The 19,383-nt window shown below is 52.4% G+C and overlaps 8 protein-coding genes across 8 annotated transcripts; 2 read left to right on the plus strand and 6 right to left on the minus strand.

Annotated features, from left to right (window-relative positions):
• Positions 1-916: 916 nt before the first annotated feature.
• CABS01_10080 (transmembrane amino acid transporter) lies at positions 917-2,547 on the minus strand (the record flags this gene model as incomplete). Its single annotated transcript, XM_060543436.1, has 5 exons — positions 917-1,339; positions 1,391-1,782; positions 1,839-2,030; positions 2,092-2,353; positions 2,407-2,547. The coding sequence occupies 5 exons, from the start codon at positions 2,545-2,547 to the stop codon at positions 917-919; spliced, it is 1,410 nt and encodes a 469-aa protein (XP_060399617.1).
• A 1,045-nt stretch (positions 2,548-3,592) lies between these two features.
• Positions 3,593-4,653, minus strand: CABS01_10081 (uncharacterized protein; the record flags this gene model as incomplete). Its single annotated transcript, XM_060543437.1, has 4 exons — positions 3,593-3,750; positions 3,809-4,142; positions 4,224-4,405; positions 4,464-4,653. The coding sequence occupies 4 exons, from the start codon at positions 4,651-4,653 to the stop codon at positions 3,593-3,595; spliced, it is 864 nt and encodes a 287-aa protein (XP_060399618.1).
• A 1,345-nt stretch (positions 4,654-5,998) lies between these two features.
• CABS01_10082 (fungal specific transcription factor domain-containing protein) lies at positions 5,999-8,560 on the minus strand (the record flags this gene model as incomplete). The annotated part of the gene is made up of 4 exons (XM_060543438.1): positions 5,999-6,472; positions 6,530-6,812; positions 6,872-6,946; positions 7,020-8,560. The coding sequence occupies 4 exons, from the start codon at positions 8,558-8,560 to the stop codon at positions 5,999-6,001; spliced, it is 2,373 nt and encodes a 790-aa protein (XP_060399619.1).
• Positions 8,561-9,517: 957 nt separating this feature from the next.
• On the plus strand, positions 9,518-11,363 carry CABS01_10083 (major facilitator superfamily transporter; the record flags this gene model as incomplete). Its single annotated transcript, XM_060543439.1, has 4 exons — positions 9,518-9,671; positions 9,753-10,352; positions 10,424-10,875; positions 10,938-11,363. 4 exons carry the CDS (start codon positions 9,518-9,520, stop codon positions 11,361-11,363), a joined length of 1,632 nt encoding a protein of 543 aa, XP_060399620.1.
• Positions 11,364-12,005: 642 nt separating this feature from the next.
• Positions 12,006-13,187, minus strand: CABS01_10084 (uncharacterized protein; the record flags this gene model as incomplete). Its single annotated transcript, XM_060543440.1, has 2 exons — positions 12,006-12,855; positions 12,925-13,187. The coding sequence occupies 2 exons, from the start codon at positions 13,185-13,187 to the stop codon at positions 12,006-12,008; spliced, it is 1,113 nt and encodes a 370-aa protein (XP_060399621.1).
• Positions 13,188-13,910: 723 nt separating this feature from the next.
• CABS01_10085 (X-Pro dipeptidyl-peptidase C-terminal non-catalytic domain-containing protein) lies at positions 13,911-17,393 on the plus strand (the record flags this gene model as incomplete). The annotated part of the gene is made up of 4 exons (XM_060543441.1): positions 13,911-15,593; positions 16,470-16,612; positions 16,735-16,880; positions 17,218-17,393. The coding sequence occupies 4 exons, from the start codon at positions 13,911-13,913 to the stop codon at positions 17,391-17,393; spliced, it is 2,148 nt and encodes a 715-aa protein (XP_060399622.1).
• A 414-nt stretch (positions 17,394-17,807) lies between these two features.
• On the minus strand, positions 17,808-17,978 carry CABS01_10086 (uncharacterized protein; the record flags this gene model as incomplete). The annotated part of the gene is made up of 1 exon (XM_060543442.1): positions 17,808-17,978. The coding sequence occupies one exon, from the start codon at positions 17,976-17,978 to the stop codon at positions 17,808-17,810; it is 171 nt and encodes a 56-aa protein (XP_060399623.1).
• A 104-nt stretch (positions 17,979-18,082) lies between these two features.
• CABS01_10087 (uncharacterized protein) lies at positions 18,083-18,385 on the minus strand (the record flags this gene model as incomplete). Its single annotated transcript, XM_060543443.1, has 1 exon — positions 18,083-18,385. The coding sequence occupies one exon, from the start codon at positions 18,383-18,385 to the stop codon at positions 18,083-18,085; it is 303 nt and encodes a 100-aa protein (XP_060399624.1).
• Between the last annotated feature and the right edge of the window lie 998 nt (positions 18,386-19,383).

The raw sequence follows: 19,383 nt of genomic DNA on the forward strand, positions 1-19,383 counted from the left end.
GGCATCATAAATACTCATGTACAACTCACGCTTAGATGGAAAGTATCATTTAGAGACAGTTCGAATACCTTTCTACTTTCAGAAAACTGACAAGCCGGAGGTGTGATTACCCGATCTCAGGGCGGGACAGATTCCAACCGCGCGAGAACTGCACCGCACTCACAGTCATTCCCCGGGGGCCGACAGGTCCCGCGTTCCGCGATGCGACGACATTATCAATGCCAGGAACCAAGATTGACAAAACTCAGATGCCACCACGGTTTCGGAATCTCTTCTGCCCTGCAACGCCGATGCTCTGAGACTTTAAATGTTAAGCAAGCACGAGGCCTGCTTTCGCCTCCGGTCACCAGACTACATCAACCTGTTTGGTCCCTAACGCAGAAGATTGCTGTTTAAAGTGAGCGCATGATTATGATCCCAAACGCCTCATCTCTGTGATTATCTAAAAGCTTGATACTTTGTAATTTTACCTTACATGCACCTTACCCTGCCTACTCTAGTAAATACATAAGTAGACTTTGGTATTGACTGTGGTCTATCCCGCTTAAGCCCGCAAGAGCAGAAGCTACTCTGGACAACCAGGTACATTGATCCCAGTAACTATTGCCCTAACGTGGAAATCCAAACTAGAAAGTCTTCCCGAGAAGTGGAGAAATAGATAGTAACAGAGATCGGAGATCGGAAGGCTCCATCGTCTGGCCGGGGTATTCCAAGCCAGCTGGTGGGTCTCGGGGGCTCTATCTCTCTTCTAATAACTTCCGAAGTCGAGATAAAGAGATTATGCAGAACACATAGCTCACTTCAACGCCGCGGAGCAGTTTCAGTGAAAGTACACATATGCAGAATCAAATGCAACCTGTTTCTTCTGGTGGTATAACATGCCACTAATTATTGCTCGGATTCTTTACCCATAAAATCATACAGAGTTCGAGTTGTCTGCGCATGACCAAGCAGAGGACCGGTTTGGGCCGTTGTAGTCATTGATAATTCCCATGATGGAACTGTAAGTCCCAGCGACCATCAAGAACGTTCCCGAAACCACAACAAAAGCAGCCCAAACACACATAGCGTACCATCTTATGGTAGGGTTCTGTTTTCCTTTCGTCCAGTTGTCGTAGAACCACATGCAGCCCATCGGTTGGAAGCAGATCAGTGTGCCGAGAAGCGCACCGATGAGAGAGATAAGACTGTTGAATACCGGAATACCGCTAGCAACCAAATAGGCCACCAAAGCCACAGTGAAGGTACAGCCAATCCAGGTCGCCCAGTGGGTAAAGGTGTTTGCTGTCAGGTGCCTTGATCCTCTCAGAATTCGAACGAATACGTGCTTGCTCGGTAACTACAATGTGGTTAGCGCAGATTCAAGCTTCTGTGAAATCAAGACACTCACATGGAGCAAGACAGCGGCCGAGACAACAAGACCAGGAAGACCGAGTCCATAAGCGACTTTTTTGACGCTGGGCCCAGCAGAGCCGAGAGCGGGCGAAGAAACGTATGATCCACAGTAGTAGTAGACAACGGCACCTACAGCCACGTAGACGAGCGTGACAACAGATTGGCAGAGAATGAGAGCTCGGGTATAATGCTTGGGCTCGCGCATCTCAGCTACAATGGAGAAGAACGCTGGCGTGCCTGCGTACGAGAAAACGAGTGCAGAGATGGCAGCGATGGCCTCTGTGAAAGTGGGCGAGCCTACGAGCTTGAAATCCGACTTCCAAGGGAGATCTTTTGGTGCTGCGGCAGGCCTATCCTGTAGGCCAACAGCAATGGTCACAGTGAGAACTAGCGAAGCTATTAGATGCTGCAGGTTTAGGTAGGGGCTAAGAGCCTAGACTTACCGGCAACGATGATACTCGTAACACCAACCCATGCCAGCCAACTGATTCGTCCCAGCGTCCGTATACTAGAAAAGCCGAATCCAATAATCGCTGCAACTGCGACAAAGACGGCGGTACAGGTCGCGTGCATAGAAAGAGCATTCAAAGCGATAGAGATACTCAGCATAGCGGAGCCTGAGGTGAAGGTAAAGACTATGGAAGTAAAGATTAGTGAATTGATGTTGATACTGATCGCCTGTTACAGAGCACTCACAGAGGCAAAAACCGGCACCGAAAATTTCACGGCCAATCCAGCCAAACATCAACTCTCCTGCATCATCAACGCCGTAGACTTCGGGATGGCGGAGCTTGAAAGTACCGACAATGAAGTCGGACCAGGTAGTGATGCCGCTAATTACGCAGACAAGAATGACTCCTGGAATTATCCCCATGGTGTCGAGGATAGAGGGGATGGATAGAACGCCGAGACCCATCTGAGTTTTCATCATTAAGACGGAAGTACCCAGCCATCCGACCTAATGCCAGTCAATTCCTACAACTTTAAAATCACCGAAAAGGAGTTACAAACACTGCGGTAGTTGGGGCCATCTTCCGTAATCTCACCAAAGACGGCATCGTGGGCAATCGCGTTGTCTGCGGCAACAACCTTGCCTGTGTTCGACGGCGCCTCACCCAGCGAGCTATCCTTGATTTCTCTTGTGTCCGACATGGCGGTGCCTGTAAGCAAGCACTCACTCTCAAAAGATGGGTCGAATCGGCGGGAACGGGGTCAACAATTGGAAGAGGCTAGGAAGGGAACGGCAGAATGAGCATATTATTATACTTGATGAAAATTCCCCAGATCATCTTGCAAGCTGCCGAGCATTTTTCCGGAGAGATGAAAATTCTCCCCACCTCGCGGGGTCGCTTCTTTCGATTGACACATTCCTTTATTAAATTTCAATGGAGTCAAGTGAAAATCCCTTCTCGCAAGTGCGCCGGTATCGGAGTGTGTAAGTCCGAGCCTTGGCGAGATTATATGGGCACTGACTGGGCAGTAGAATGCCATCTTTGAAGATTTACGCCCCAACTTCTCTGCCGGACGCTCAAGTAGGAGTTGAGGGGATTCAGTAACTCCACGAATCCGAATTCAGAGCTCCAGGATAGCTTCTTGCCTGCGGAGAATTGGGTCCATCGCGGATAACATCTATCATTTATTCCGTCTTAGATCCCGCAAAGGGTTGTCTGGGGAAGTGGAGCCATAAATGGGAACAATCACCAATCAGGCTCCGTTCTCGTCATGGCCTTCCTCTTTGGATTAGACAGCAGATGAAGATATCTTCTGTCAATAAATGGATCTCCGGTTGTGGGAGCTATTTATATCGACGGCATACAATCTTGGTTGCTAGCTGCTTCTCTTCAAGACCCTGTGAATGTGGCACAGGAAAGTAATGACTACCTGTCTGAAATCGTGGGTCAGATCCAGCGTGTTTATGAGAGTTGCCCGTGGATCTCAGTAATATTGCGATACGCACACAATGGGATCTGATTCTTATCATCAACTTTAACGACTGATGTTCTTCTCAAGAGAAATCTGCTCTACCTAATCGAAAAAAGCGGAACCAGCGAAGAGTTTTCGATTCCCATGATCCACTTGTACCGACGGGATGCACGTTAACGCTTACATTAACCACCCAAGAGCCGTGCTTGGTTTCGAACAATCGCCAAACTAATGTACATTTCTTTTTTGGCCCAAGCCTTTCGGCCTGAATACTCTATTTGGCTTTTTCTAGGCTTGCGTTCTGTGGCGTAAACGTCAGGGGCACGTCCGCAGGGCTCTGGGCGATGATATCCTGCACGATGGGACCGAGTTGCGCGTCGATAGGTGTTTCGTTAGGGGACCAGCCAAGCTCAACGGGAAATCTCTCATTGCCTAGATGGTGTCAGCTTTTATTGCCTTGATGAAGAGAATCCGCCTTAATCAAACATACGGAAGAAGTACTCCAGAAACGTCTTGTTAGCAACAGCAACGTCCGGGTCTCCAAAGATTGCCAGCAAGAATGCGTTCTCGCCAACAATGACTGGGATCTGGGCATCGGTGATCGAGAAAGTCGGATTGATGAGACTCATATCAAAAGCGTGCCGAGCTCGGGCGTTCGCGATCATCGTGATATTAATCGCCTCCTCGTCTCCAAAGTAGCTCACAAAGTTGTCGAAAGTTCCGACGTCGAAAGCGTTGGTGGGGTCGAAGATGGAATCTTTGCGAGAAAGACTACCATCGTGCTCGATGACGTTGTGGGCATGTAGCATTTGCAAGTCGAAGAACTATCCATGACAAGATTAGCCCGAAGCGCTTTTGGCTAGTGGCATGAAGCTTTGGTGATAAGCGAAGCAGTAACAGCTTACAGTTGCATTAGGAATAGGATTGACGACGAGGGCATTGTTGAAGATGTTGAGGGCGGGCGCTTCGGGCACATTCAGCGCATCGTTGAGGGCCTTGATGAGGATATCCTTGGTGATGTTCCGGCCGTCATGGGGAACAAAGCCATGGTTGGAAAGGGTGTTCATGACCGGGCACGGGGCTCGTTCTATGTTCCATCTGGTCAGCTGTGGCCTCAAAGTCGTGGGACATATCACGAGACTCACGATCATTAGGACCCGGTGGACTCCAGATGAAGTGATTTGGCTTCAAAGTACCCCATGATTCGTTTCCAGTTTTCAGCCCCTTCAGTCCCTTGCTGGGCGGCAGAGCAAAGCGAGTGTTCGGGTAGGCGAAGTGGGGGAAAGCCTGAACGACGGAGGCAGCCCCAATGATGGTTGGCACAGAGAGATGCATGTCTTGCTGAGTTTTATAGATGGCTCTCAATGACGAAAGGGGACTGAACTGTTTGCGGTAAACTTTGGACTTTGATTAATCGGTAATTCGAAACTAGGTCTATATGTCATATCGGCAGGAAGCAGCGATGGCTTTATATCATTCTCACCGATTTCGAATATCAAGCCATCCTATAATGCCAAATTGCGAACAAGTGACTGGCTAGTTTCTCAATTCTCACCTGATCGGCGACACCCTGTTCAGATGCTCTTGCTGATTCACAAGGTGGAACTGCACGACCAGCGCAGTACTACTGAGCCACAGACATGGACCCACTCGACAACGAAAACGAAAACGAAGATGAGGCTCTCCGCAGCCATGATTGTTCCAGGTCGCTGTACCAAATTATCGTTCTCGTTCCCGTAGGGCTGCTTACATAGTAGCAGCCAATGTGATTTAAGGAGTTGTCATATGCCAAGTATTATGCACCGAGTCCTACGTACGTTACCGGTGGCGGTGGCTCAGCACACATTCTATCCCGTTCTTTGCTTGGCGCCAGTGAGACCCAGCGCCAGTGTGGTGGTCTAGGAATACAACATAAAACGCCTCATGAATGCACACTGAGATGGTGATCTAGCTTAAAGTAATGGAAGTAGCCATTCACTGTGGCCGGAATACGAGGCATTTATTCAAGCATAAAGTTGGAACTGCGGGCCGACTCGGCACTTTCATTAATATGGACCATTAGCAATCAACGACTCATGATTCGCAAGAACACTGATGGCTTTTTGATTCATTGGAGATGTTCACATGGCTCCGAAGAGGACTGCTCAGAGATTACCTCTAAAGCCTCTGCCCTAACTGGTCTCGTTATAGCTGCGTAGTCACAATGAGCTCCTCCTGTAACTTGTCACCGATCCTTACACTTTGTTTCCACCAGGGGTCACGATTTCCAAAAAGAAATCATCCTCTAATCAATCGAATCGGCCATCATTCACGCTGCTCCGCTCCACGCAGCGTTCTTGGATTTCATACTTGGACTTCATAGGCCCCGAGATACCAGAGGTGATTCCGAAGTTCTTGGCGGAATGATGCTCCCAGCTCTTCCGGGCTCTCGTAACAAAGGTGGATCTTCCATCTAGTTGTCTTACTCGTGTCTCCCAGCAAGAATTTAGAGAGTCTCTAATCATGCTGTCATATCACCTTAAGCAGCAATATGTTGAGATACTGTTGCGACATCAAGCCTCGCGGCTCCTTGAATCCTTGAAGCGACAGAGGGATCGAGTCTCGACAGAGATTAAGGCAAATTCGGTGCGGTCGTGGCAAGCTGACACGGGATTTTAGGTGATGGTCCCACGAGTGAGTTTCACTGTGGCTGGTACTGGTCGTTGAGAAGATGAGAAAAGCACGCCCAGTCCCATCCGATCCCATCAGACAGACTAGGCGACCATTCGTCGCCAACCATGGGCATCTCGCCAAAGGAGTCGAATCCGAACTCCGATCCGCTGGGAAACCCGTTTCCTTGGTTATAAAAGGGCATTGTTGAACCAGGCACATTGCCACCTGATTCCCTGCGGCGGCTGTCGTCACTGCCAGACCACTGAGCATCTACCGATCTGGGCGTCGGTGTCTCCCCAGCGTTTTGCCAAGGGCTGGCGTCTGGCATGGATCTTGGAGTCATGGCTGGTACGGTAGTAGTTGTTCGGTTACTCGACGACCCTGGCGTCGGCAGCCCTTTGTGAAGGAACGAGTCGATCTTCTGTAGCAGCATATCCAGTAAGCCGTCACCCCGAAGCCTCGTGTATATCTCTCTCATGGAGTCTGAGGCCGTTTGAATGAGCTATGAGCATGTCAGTGACGTCAAGAGGGCGGAAAGGCTCGCGCAATAGCGGCTTACGTGTAGGTCCATGGTTGAGATGCGAGAGTCTGGGTGCGTTACGACATGGACGGCTAGGGTTGTGAGTGCATGGAGTGGCGCAAGAAGATTCGGTAGGATCGCATTTGACTTGGAGTCGACCGCTTCGACTACTATCCTGAGAACTTTCCGGGCGGCGTTGGCGGTGAGACCTTGCCCATTCCGCATGATATAGTCCCACGGTTTGCCTTTAGCAATCAAGTTTGCGCCTGACGTGATTGCCTCTTCGCTGATTAGAAGACTGTTTCGTGAGAGGATCACGAGCCTGTGATGTGTCGTGTGAGTGAGCTGTATCTGATGCAATGAGACGAGAAGCTCACTTACGCATTGTTATAATGCATCGATATGAACGATGCAAAGGGGCACTGTTTTGAGCCGATCAAGATATCTGATATCGGTCTGGAGTCGAACATCGTCAGCTCCACCTTCACCTATTCACGTATGGGTATCCATGAGGGACGGTCAAACGTACCTTAGCTCATCGGGCACTGATTCACCCCATCTGGTTAAGAGCAGCTGTGCCTCTCCTGTGGTCTCAACCTTTTCAGCTATGATAGCTTGTAGTGCACCGTCTCGGAGTCCGTCTTCCTTCCGGCTGACGATGACAGCCTTTCTTCCAATTTCGCTGAGTATCCTCGCAAGGTCGACGGTCACAGCAAATGCCTTATCCTTCGACGACGTACCGTTGCCCGTGGGCATCTCGACATGAGGCGGGTAGCACTCCTCATCCTCTATTGAAGAAAGACGACCCAACTCGAACGCCAAGAACTTTTCAAAGGAAAAGATGCCGAGCCAGAATGCCTTGCGCTCTTCCTCATTGGCAAAGTCCGGCCTCTTGTCAGGGCGGTTGTTTTTGCCGCCTCGGCACGTTCGAGGTTTGTGTAGGCCTAGCGACGTTGCAATAGAAACCGCCGTGGTGAGAATGTTCCAAGCCCCAGCGCACTCATCATAGCAGTGAAGACACAATGAAAGAAGCGCCAAGGATCTGACAGTCTCGACGCCGTTGACGGTGACGAGGTGGCCAATCAGAGTTTTGCAGTATATTACATAGTCCCCGGGATCCAGTGTTGGTTCCGATAGTGCCGCGGAAGCAAACGCGATAGACATGACGAGGTAGACCGACACCAAGGCCGCTAAACCTCGTGCCTCTGCGAAGTTTATTGGGCCGAGTTCCACGGCTGTGTCAATGTCTCGCATGAGACGGTCTGGGGTGAAGAGGGGATAGACCAGATTGATACCTTCGAGGTAGCGGGCAGCAAGCTTGCGGGCAATTTCTTTGGGAGGAAACGGGCAGGGTTCAGACGACAGAATGCGGTAAGCCGGCGGCCTGTCTATGCGCGTTGGCATCCCGCGCCTTTGTTGGATCCCTAGCCGACGCGCAGCAAGGTCCAACCAGTCGCCGAGGATCTCGACCGAGTTGTTCCCGCGGCTGGGGCGTACTACAGGTAACTTTCCTTGATACTTAGGCGGGGCCTGGCAGGCGGGAGGCTCCTCATCTTCCGGTATGATGGTGACGGCAGCATCCTTGGGAACCGTGACAAGCTTAGGAGCCGCTACCGACGCTGTCCGGTCACGGCTGTAGAGCAGCTCTATCGACGGCGAAGTCTTGGTGCGGGTGTACGGTAGTGCCGGCTGCGGCGGCGGCAGCTCAGAGCTCCCAACCTCTTCTCGAGGTGAGTGTGGAGACGCGACGGCCGTCAGCGAATGCGTCAAGGACGCGCTGGATGCCCGAGACAGTCGGCGCTTCGTCTCCCGGCGTTGGACCTCGACGCCGGGCCTCCGCCGGTCCGTCGTGACGCACTCGATGCCGGCGTTGATGCAGGCCCGGCACGACGGCTTTTGCTCATCGCAGCGCGTCTTCCGGTTGCGGCAGTAGTTGCAGGCGAAGTTAATACGTCGCCTCTTGGCTACCGAGCCCGCCGCCCCCGAGGTGCCCTCGGAAGACTCGACGACGACGGACGAGGGCTCGGCAGCCGCCGCGGGAGTGGGTACGGGGTTCGTATATGATGACATTGCCGCGCGTTGCCTGTGAGGTGTGTGGAAATTCCTCACATAGCCGATACCTGAGTATTCTCCACTGGCCTGCCTAGACTGGTACGCTTACTGGCTGCTGACTGACTGGGTTGTTCGGGAGCTGGAGATGAGGGTTCGGCTGGGGAGGTTGAGATGCCGAAGCGCGTCGTTATGAGGAGTACTTTGGCGTTTCCGAAACGTGAAGAGACGGCACGGCCCAGAAAGAACGAGGAGATCGAATGACTCGCGGAAGCGTTTCGGGAGTTTCTTTGGGTGGTTTAGGTGGTGGACACTGCGCAGCCCGACCGGCCCCTCGTTCCGGTTGACGCGATGATCAGCTCGGAATAGTGGGGGAGGTAGGAGATTGGGAATTTCAGCCTATCTCAGAGGGTGTTTGCCATAATTCTTCACGAGATGTCTACTCGGCCAATGAGACTCTGGAAGCGGTTAGACTCCTAGATCTTCCCCATGGGGTTTACAATGCAAGCAAACATGGGGAGCCGTACATGTAGGCTTAGCCCCTGTGATCGGTAGGAATGCTATTGGTCTAAGGCACGCTTCTACCGTGACCATCGGGAGTTGATGGGCCTGAGCCGAGCCGACAGCCCAATGAAGCTATTCTCTGATAATGGTCTAGCTTTGATTGGACCACAGGACACACTACACTCTTGCAACTTGATGAGACTCAATACAGTCAATTGAAATGGCTATTAGGACTATAGACAGTCAACACAAAGAGATCTAGAAGCGACAGCAACCGCTCAGACATCAGTTCGTATATAGTCAGAAGCATGGAACCTCGTCAACGGGCCCTTGCCGGCATCACGACTTTGAGTTTGCTGCTTAGGTCTGTGCTGTGACAATTTTCAACGTCCTATCAACTTTCTTGCTCGCCTCACGCCAAATTGCCGACCGTCTTTTGAGTTGTTGGAAGTATTTCTGCCTCGTTTGCCGACCATGCCTGGCACCAAAGATGATGAGCCTCATGTTGACACCATCGAGGGATCGGCAATAAAGGTCACTGCGCAGGAAGATCAGGCATACGGAACCGTGCAGCTACTTCAAGGCGGTTCAGTTGTCCTAATTCCCACTCCTAGCCCTGACCCCAAAGGTAAAGCTACCAAATCCCATACCTTACCCAAAAACCAAATTTGCGAAGCAGGACACATCTAATGCTAATGGCGAGAAATAGACCCCCTCAACCTTCCACCATGGCACAAGTACCTTATCATCTTTGTTGTCGGCTCATACTCCGCCATCGCCGTCCTTGTCACATCCGGTCTCGGCGCCGTGTTCCCCTCCGTACTAAAGGAGTATCCCCCCGAAGATGCCACGCGAGCCACGGACCTTCTCACATACCCGACGTTATTCATGGGGATAGGAAACCTCTTCTCCATGCCGCTCTGCGTGACTATAGGCAGGCGGCCTGTATTCCTCGTGTCACTAGTTTTGCTGGTCTTGTCAGGTCTATGGTGCGCCTTCTCGACGTCCTTGAGCAGCCATATCGCAGGTCGCAACTTTTACAGCATCGCCGCTGGTCAAAGTGAGGCACTCGCTCCCTTCATAATTGAAGAGATTCACTTCCTCCACGAAAGAAGCGCCAAGCTGTCCTGGTTCATTGGTGTTCAAACTGCAGGGACGGCGGCGATGTTCGTTGCGACGGCTTACATCGTCCCTTCAATGGGACTCAAGTGGTGGTACTTAATCATCACATTCATCAACGCCGTTATCCTTGTCCTGGCTTTCTGCTTTGCTGTAGAAACAAAGTATGATCGACCAGCTGATGCCGACAGTAAGTTCCGCCCATATCTTGGGGGGCCCAGTCAACTGGTGCGTGCTTAGACTAATACGATATCGCTATAGGGGGCGCTGTCCATCTGAAGTTAGACGACGAAGGCAACGTCAACAAAAACGGCGACAACGAGATGATCGTCCAGGTCCTGACACGACAAAACCATATTCTGCAACCCGAAGTCTTTGGACCCCGAACCTGGCGCCATAATCTAAGAATCTTCCACTTCAAGCCCGAGTGGAAACAGACAGTCATCTTCTACAAGGAGACGATGCAATCACTATTGCTACCAAACATCGTGTGGATGCTGTTACTCAACGGCGCCTTCTTGGGTATCTACGTCTACCAAGCCTCAACTTTTGCAACGATCCTGATGGCGCCTCCGTACACATTCAAATACGACTGGCTGGGATATGTCCAGCTGGTACAAGTCCTCGACTGTGTCATCTTGGTACCTCTCCTCGGCTACGGATCTGATATGCTGGTGCGGGCCCTGAGTAGTTGGAAGAGCGGAACCTTCCAGGTAAGCACCGTCTACAAGTTCTCCGGTATGTATGTCGAGCCGATGCTAACTCGTCTTCGCAGCCTGAGTACAGACTAATCATCCTGAGTGTCCCCATTCTATCAGCCATCATCTCCTGCGTCTTCTTCGGACAGGCAGGCGCACACCCCGACCGCTGGCACTGGATGACTATCGTAGCTCCCTACAACCTTGGCTACTTTGCCTTCCTGGGAGCCAACCTCGTCGGCATCACCTACGCCATTGACAGCTTTCCAAGCAAGGCGGGACCGCTTCTCTTGGTCCTATGTGCAGGACGCGGCTTCATCTCGTTTGGCCTGAGCTACTCCACAGTCCCGTTGATCAATCTGATTGGATATCAGGGCGCCATGAACATCTTCGCCGTCATTGCTGGTGTTTTGGGAGTCATTACTGTTCCTGTGTATCTGTTCGGGTCGCGTATCAGGATGTGGGCTACGAAGAAGATTTGGCCTGAGCTCGCCTCTGAGTGATGAAACCAGAGTACTCCGTAAACATGGTTGGGGCTATCCGAGATGTATGGTGAATGATATAAAGTTTGATTAGGCAGGTAATCTGTGTCCCAGGTACAGTGTTTCGGCAGTACTTGAATTGAAAGTGAGATCTGGATTTGGTCATTCTTTTTCTATTTACCGCGGTGAATGGCACCTCGAATCACATCGTTCTGAAGGTCGTTCTTTATCAAGGCTGTATCCTTTCTTTTTCTGTATAAGAAAGTCGTAAAAAGAATCGGAGTGGGCGAGAACTCAAGAGATATGTATATCTTGACTTCATCTAGTGGTCGATGGAATATGGTCTTTTCAAAGAATCTCCCGGGTGTCGTTCTCGATGTGGCCACAGGCTGTTCTCGCACACAAAAGATCGTTCATTCCAGTAAAATGCTTTTTAGTTGAGAACATGTACAAGTTTAGTTAGTAATTCTAGTTTTATCATCAATTCGTGGTAAAAGTACATAGAAAAGTAATCTTTCTGGGAGCAAAGTCAAAGAGTATTCAAGACTTGACTGAGACTAAACGGATGACAGTCTACTCAAAACACTAAAGACAAACAATCTGATGGCTCAGCCAAAACATAATCCTCCACAGACATCTGCCCAGTCCTCACAAACCTCATCCTCACTCTCCCAAAGCATCAATAGGAACCCCCTGGATATACGGAATACCCGTCAACTTGAACCCCCTCTCCGAAAGCTTCGGCACACTCCTCGGCTTGCCCGTATTATACGGACACGGCTCCCCATTCCTCAACACCGGAATGCCGCCAACGTGCATCGCATTAGGCCAGTGCGTCGTGCTCTTCAACTCTTCAAACGCGCCCTTCTTCCGCACCAAGTCCTCCTGCGTGGCCTCGGCGACCGGCATGTAACAAGTATACACGCAGAACCGCGGCGACGTGCCCTCCGGGCTGAGATTATAATGCGGCGTCCGGCTATCCCACAACAGCAAGTCACCAGGTTCCGCGTTGACCTTGATCCACTCGCACCCGCGGTCCTTGAGCCACTGCATCCCCTTGTCGGTGAACCCATACCACTCCTTCGTCCACGCCCAAATCTTATCCTCCTCCCCGCGGAACGCCTCGTGGAACTCCTCCGAGAGCATGTGCGCGCCCTTGCAGACGATGAGCCCGCCGTCGCGGTCCCCGTTCGGGAGGAGGTTCACGAGCCCCTGGAGGCAGCGGAAGCCTGGCTTCTCCGGGTCCTGGTCCTGGTGCGGCCAGGGGTTGTTGGGTTTGACGTCGGGCCGGTTGGGGAAGGCCATGTTGACGGCGTCAAAGGAGACGATGAGGTCGGGAGTGTCGTAGACTTTTTCAAAGGCGTCGACGAGGCCAGGTTCTTGGCGGATGGCCCAGGTGAAAGACTCGTGAGCGACGCCGTAGCCTAGGCACATTCCCTTTTCGGTGATGATCGGGAGGTTGGATTCTTTGACGGTGGAGGGGTCGTTGCGGTTGAAGCCGAGACCGCCGGCGCTATATTTGAGTTGTCAGCTTGCTGGTTCGGTTGAGAGGCTTGAAAGTGTGAAAAAATAGATCACTTACAAGTTCTCAAGGTAGGACATCATTTCCTCGCCGTAGGCATCTGCTCTTTCGCGGGGAATAGCGCCCTTGACTACGACGTAGCCATCGCGGAGGAGATCATCACGGAAGTCTCCAAATACTGCACCTTCTTGAGAGAATAGTCTGTTGGGACCCGCCGGCTGAGGCTTCAAGGGAGCCGTGGCTGATGCATTTTTGACAATCTTCTTTCCGTCTGGGACCGGGATGGTCGCCAAAGGCTTTGCAAAGTCGGTTGCGATGACCATGATGAAAGCGTCAGATGAGGGAAACTTTCTGTTGAATAAGGTATGTGTGAGATCCAATGCCTCAGGAAAGCTTGATCTTCTCTAGATATTACTCGTGTCTATGTAACGGAATGAATCGTTGTGTTTATAGGCAACATGAACGTTTGATGATCCAAAGTGTTGAACCGATCAAGACACTTCCTGCCCACCGAGCCGTAAGCCTCTAGACTAACTAGTACCTTGAGCTCGGGCAGGTGCAACAACTCTAGAGCATGTTCCGCTATCCTGCCGAAAGCTACTCCTGGCCTCTCGGAACAGTCTAGCTTGATCCCATCGGTACGGGGCGGATGAGTGGTGGGGGATATTCACTACACTAGTACTGTACATTCGAGGGGAATGCTTCGGTTCGGCATCGGCTGGTAGCTAAGTCCAGTGTAAGGCGCTCGGTTCGGGAGTTGGCGGGCCTGTTTTCTTCCCGACTTGGACGACACTCCATCACACCCCACCCCCGTAAGCAGCCGGGACAGCAACTTCTTCCTTTCATGACCGCGGAGGGCCGGAAGAGGAGGGGTTAGACTCAATTGGAATTTGTACAAGCCGAAGTCATGAAGTCTTTGAAGATGGCCTTTGTACAAGTAGACCGGGACTTGCAACTGGAGGTTAACGGTCTCACTGGATACACTATAGCAAAGCGCTCTCCGACCTAAGAACAAGTTAGCAAGAGAGAAAAAGGCCCTTGTCATAATGCCGTCTTCAAGGTTCTCCGGTCTAGAAGTGCCTATCGAGCCGTTGAATGCACCAACACCCGGTCGTGATGGCTACGACGGCCTCAATCCACATACAGAGACCCTACCCGCTGGCTGGAAACATCCTCATCCAGACGCGCGCCCACTGCCCTCCGCCATCCTACTAGAGCACGACATCGCTATCAAAGTCAGAGACGGAACGACACTCTACGCAGACGTACTGCGCCCGCCAAACACCACAGAGAAAGTGCCTGCGCTAATATGCTGGTCCCCCTTTGGCAAGAAGTTCAACGGTCTCACATCGCTGGGCTACATGACGCCATGGAACCTCGGCATCCCGTCTGGCACGCTCTCCGGCCTGGAAAAGTTCGAGGCGCCTGACCCGGCGGACTGGGTTCCCCGCGGCTACGCCATCGTCAACATCGACACGCGCGGTGCCTTTGACAGTGGCGACGAGAACACACCAATGGTCATCATGGGCGGCCAAGAAGCCGAAGACGGGTACGATGCCATCGAGGCCGTGGCGGCGATGTCCTGGTGTAGCGGCAGCGTCGGACTCGCAGGGAATTCGCACCTCGCAATCGCGCAGTGGTTCATCGCGGCGCTGCGACCGCCGAGCTTGAAGGCCATTGCGCCGTGGGAAGGGTGCGGAGACTTGTACCGCGAGCAGTTTGCGCGGGGAGGCGTGTACGCTGGCGACTTATTTGATGAGTTGATTATCAAGCATATGCTGAAAGGCCGCGGCGGTATCGAGAGCTTTCGCGAGATGTACGCGCGGCATCCGCTTGCTAACGCGTGGTGGAACGACAAGAGGCCAGATATGAAGCAGATTAATGTGCCAACGTATATTACGGGCACGTGGACGAACACGATGCACGGTATGGGTGCCATCCGGGCCTGGTTGGAGGTGCAGTCGAAGGAGAAGTGGTTGAGATGGCATCCGTGGCAGGAGTGGTTTGACCTTTGGGGTAACTCTGAGGCCAAAGATGAGTTGTTTGCGTTCTTTGACCGGTACCTCAAGGGCGTCGATAACGGGTGGGAGAAGACGCCCAAGGTGAGGATGTCTCTGCTGCGGTTTGGCGAGAAAACTCCCCAGGCGATTGAGAATATTGTTGAGGAGGATTTCCCGCCGGCGCGAACGCAGTACAAGGAGTTTTTTCTTGGCACGGAGGAGACGCTCCTCTCCACTACTGCGCCAGAGACGAAGACGACGGTCAGCTACGACTCCGAGTCTGGCGGAAACGTCAGCTTTACTCATACCTTTCTCGAAACTACCAACATCATGGGCCTACCCAAAGCCGTGCTGTACATGTCTTGCCCAGATCACGACGACATGGATGTGTACGTTATGATTCAGAAGCTCGACAAAGATGGGAAGCAGATGAAGAACCTTAACATTCCATGGAAGGGCATACCCGTGAACTCGTTCCAGGAATTCAAGCCGGAGCAAGAGACGGAAGTCGTGCTGTACAAGGGCCCTGTGGGCATCCTCCGGGCTTCTCATCGAGCCATCGATGAGACCAGGAGCATGCACCCACACTGGCCGTTCCACCCGCACGAGAAGGAGGAGAAGATTACGCCCGGCGAGGTAGTCAGGCTGGACATTGGAATTTGGGCGCTCGGGGTTGAATACGAGGCCGGCGAGAGTCTGCGGGTTGTCGTTAGCGGACAGAGCTTTGCCGTGAGTAATTTCGGGAAGAACCATACTCTGAATAAGGGTCGGCATAGCCTACACTTAGGAGGAGACCAAGCAAGCCATATTGTTCTTCCTTTTCTATAGATAATATCACAACGGTCCGCTGAGATGTACACCTCAATTGGCCTTCATCTCCAGTATCTGGTACCCGCCCGAACGTCATGCGTTCTGCATAGTAAGTCGCCTTCGTGACCAGGCTCTCAAGAGAAATCAGACCTTGCAGGTCATGAATCTTCCTACATGCACAGAAGAGTCAAAACTGGCGTCCACAGGGGTCACAGCCCAAGCAGCTTGCAAAGCCGATTCGACGCATTCGGGTCATCTTTCCGCTGAAAATGACGGTATCCTGGGCAGGTGATTAATTGCTCGCAGGCAGAAGGTGCGAACGAGTGGGTCACATCGGACTGCGCAGGAGATCAGACTCGGCCTCTGCCTAGATGGTCACATGGCCAATACCACAGGTAGCAAGATATCTTCTTTCTGCAACGTTGATGTCGGATGTCTGAGTCGACAGTAGCACCTCTGGAGCACACACATTAAGCTGCAAGATTGGAGGGGCATTTGGCGTCGCGTTCGTGTTCGCCGTGTACCCTTGCAATCAGTGAGCTGTCTGGGGTCGGTAGCAACAGGGATAAATTCTCTGTTGGTTGCAGTGCTTCAGGTTGAGTGCTGCCCGGATTCAGGGAAACTTGCACCTCCTCTTGGAGACTTGACGTTGTGAGGTGTGACTGTGATTGAAAACATGATGGCACAGCTAATCTAAGTGAGTGACACCGGTAGTAGGGAAACGTGAGAAGTGGAAGACAGTAGTCCCAAGCGATTGAAATGCGGACTTGCAGACCGCCGCGCTGACCGCCTAAGGTTTCATCGGCCGCTGCGCAAGCGTACACGCCGGCTCAGCGTCGGGCATGCGCAACGGGGCGCGGCGGGCTTGTCCTCTGTCACATCGCGGGCCGCACTCCAGACGCCGGTTCGCAGTTTGAGTTCGAGCAACGGCTGCACCGGTTCGTTTCCTGTGTTGCGTATCACATGAGGATCTTCGAGTCATGGAGGGACATGGAAGGGAGAACTCAATCTGCTGGTTCCCTCCCATCGATCGGGCTTGCATGCTGTGGATACTGGACAGAACGGTCTCGATAGAGGCGAACGAAGGCGACAAACCAAGGGCAAGAGACGACAACCAGGCCAGGCGCGCGCACAGTCTTGGGGCCGAGGCCGGTGGGGCCAGCGGAACGTTAACCAGATTCCGGGAACGCTATTTTGGTGTTTTGGGTGCGTTGGTGTGGGCGTGGGCCTTGGGCTTCGGGGACGGTGGCCGGAGGCGTTTGTTAGATGCGTGGAACCAGCCGGGGCAGGCCGTAGGATGCGCAGTTTGGCGGGGGTATCCGTACAGGTCGCAGATTGGGCTACGTTAGTGGCGAGATGATGTTGAAGTCGGCTTGGCTCGTAGTGGTAGAAACTTATAACGCGGAGTCCCAATTCATGGATACATTGTGGACGGTTGTCATCAGGTACGGAGAAACACCGAAAAGAGCCATGGTGGGTGAAGCTCGTCAAAATGATCGGGGATCGTTTGATGGACCTGGCACGATGTGTATCCGTACGATAGTCTGCGAGGAGTTCGGTAGAGGAGCTACTGCAAACTTGGATGCGGCAGAAGCAGACGGCGCAGAGTCAAAAGCCGACGGCTCTGGACGAAGGAAGCAGTCGCATCGAAATGGGAGCAGGTGGAGTGGTTCACGGCTCGGCGTCGTGGCGCTACCCAATCGGCCTTGTACGAGATGAGAGGGCTGTCGATATCAGGTACCAATGTGACCTGCCGTTGTGTCTATCGATGGACAGCCGCAGGACTTGTTGCGCTTTGACGGTGATAGTAAGGGAAGCGACTGCGACCAAGACCCTTGAACCGCCATCGGTTCTTTTCTTCCTCTTGATGAGAGATGAGACTCGGTACGGACGTAGCAGTCGGCGGCCGGATATCCGTATTTCGTACAACATTGCCTCGATATCTGCCAGGGACTGTCAGCTGTTGTCTTAAACACCAGCCTCCTTCTTGCAAGCAAGGCTTGCTCGTGGAGAGAGACACAACGACATTTTGCCTGCGGCTTTCTCAAATCAACCCCTCTTTCGTTGCCCCCTTTTGCGAGCGGGTGCAATGGATCATGGTGCGCCCCTTGAAGATGCTCTTGAACGGCAGAGTCAGCTTGCAGCCGGGGAACTGGGGAGGACCTTGCTTCCATCACGTTGGAATCGACTCTTATTGGGCGTGAAGGAGGAAGATGCAGAGGAGGGAGCAGAAGTAACAAGGATGGCAGCTCGGAGTAATTGGACGGCGTGCAGGGGACCCACCAGAGAGACGTACCCCTGCATAACGCGTGCACAAACACAAGAGAACAGGGTTTCTTACATAATCACACACACAGCTCACAAGTGCTGACTTATGCAAGGGGAGCTCGGATCATTTGTAGTGGCTGTTAGCGCCGGCGCCATTGCGAAGCAAAAAACGAGAGAGGGAAAAAAAAAGGATTAATCGATGAGAAAAATGCCCGAGCTATAGGCTTTCTCATGTTAGTCGGCATTTCCACATTGCGCATACGCTTCTTCACCGCAAAGGAATGCAAGATTGACAACGTATGAGCAGAGGTCCTAGCGATTACCGACCTGAGGGACAGAAGGATCTGACAGCTGCGCGAGCTGAGCGAGACTTGGGTGGTCAGATAAACATTAGATGAGAATGAGATGATAGCAGCGCCAATATCATCACCAACACGACACATTCGTCTCGTGACTTCATTGCTGCCCAAACAGCTTCCCAGAACCTGGAAGTCAAATTCACTCACGCCACTGAGTCTGCTGGAGATGTCGATCAATGGCAAACTCTGTACGGAGTACAGTACTGCGTGCTGGTGCTTTTCACTTTCTTAGCTAACACACTTTGTAAGTAGTTCCTCACGCAACGTGCCGCTAGAGCAGAGACTAGCGACTGACGGGTGCCGGTCGTTGGCACTAACAGCGGCGACCTCTGCGCCAGGCAATCTCCCTCGTCCGATGCTATTCCTGTTCCTGTCCTTGCAGGCCTGGAAGCTTGCGCGGGCGGCGCGCCAATTCTGAAGGTTTGGTGAAGATCCGACTAGGACCGAAGAAGAGAGCGAGGGACAATCAGGCACCAAGCGATCAGAGTGAGGCGCGACACGCAACAGCTTAGGTAGCTGGCCGAGTCGATTGAATGTTCTCGGACACTAAGAAATGGGTTGGCTCGCATGCTTTGGTAGAGACACGCTGACGGATGGGAAAAAGCAAGAATATTTGTTTGCCTGCAGCGGGCATCTGTGCCCATTTCACTAGTTTTTGCTCGTCTTTTCTCTACTCGACTGGTCTGATGTCTTTCTTTTGAAGCATTGGCTCGTGGAGGAGGCGCATCTTCTCTTGCCTGTGCTTGCGCTTGTTCAGTTGAGGTTCTTACACCATTGTAACTCACTCACATCTCACCTTCATCCTGAGACTCACTCTCACTCTCACTCTCATACGGCCCTACCAATCCAGCCACTTCGCCTGATATTCCCCATTTCTTCCTCGTTGCCTTCAAGATCCAACCAGCTTCATCACCAACACCAACGAATACATCACCAAATAATCAACGCGCATCACCTCGTCCTCCAACGGCATTCGCTCGACCTTTCCCCCACCGCGATCCTTGCACCTGTTGGTCTTTTGCTCGGTTGCGCATCTCCTCCCTGTGTCCAACCATCGCGTCTGGCCCATCACATCCCACCTC

The sequence above is a fragment of the Colletotrichum abscissum genome, assembly GCF_030869225.1.
Source record: "Colletotrichum abscissum strain IMI 504890 chromosome Unknown Scaffold_25.1, whole genome shotgun sequence".
NCBI classification, from domain to species: Eukaryota; Fungi; Ascomycota; class Sordariomycetes; order Glomerellales; family Glomerellaceae; genus Colletotrichum; species Colletotrichum abscissum.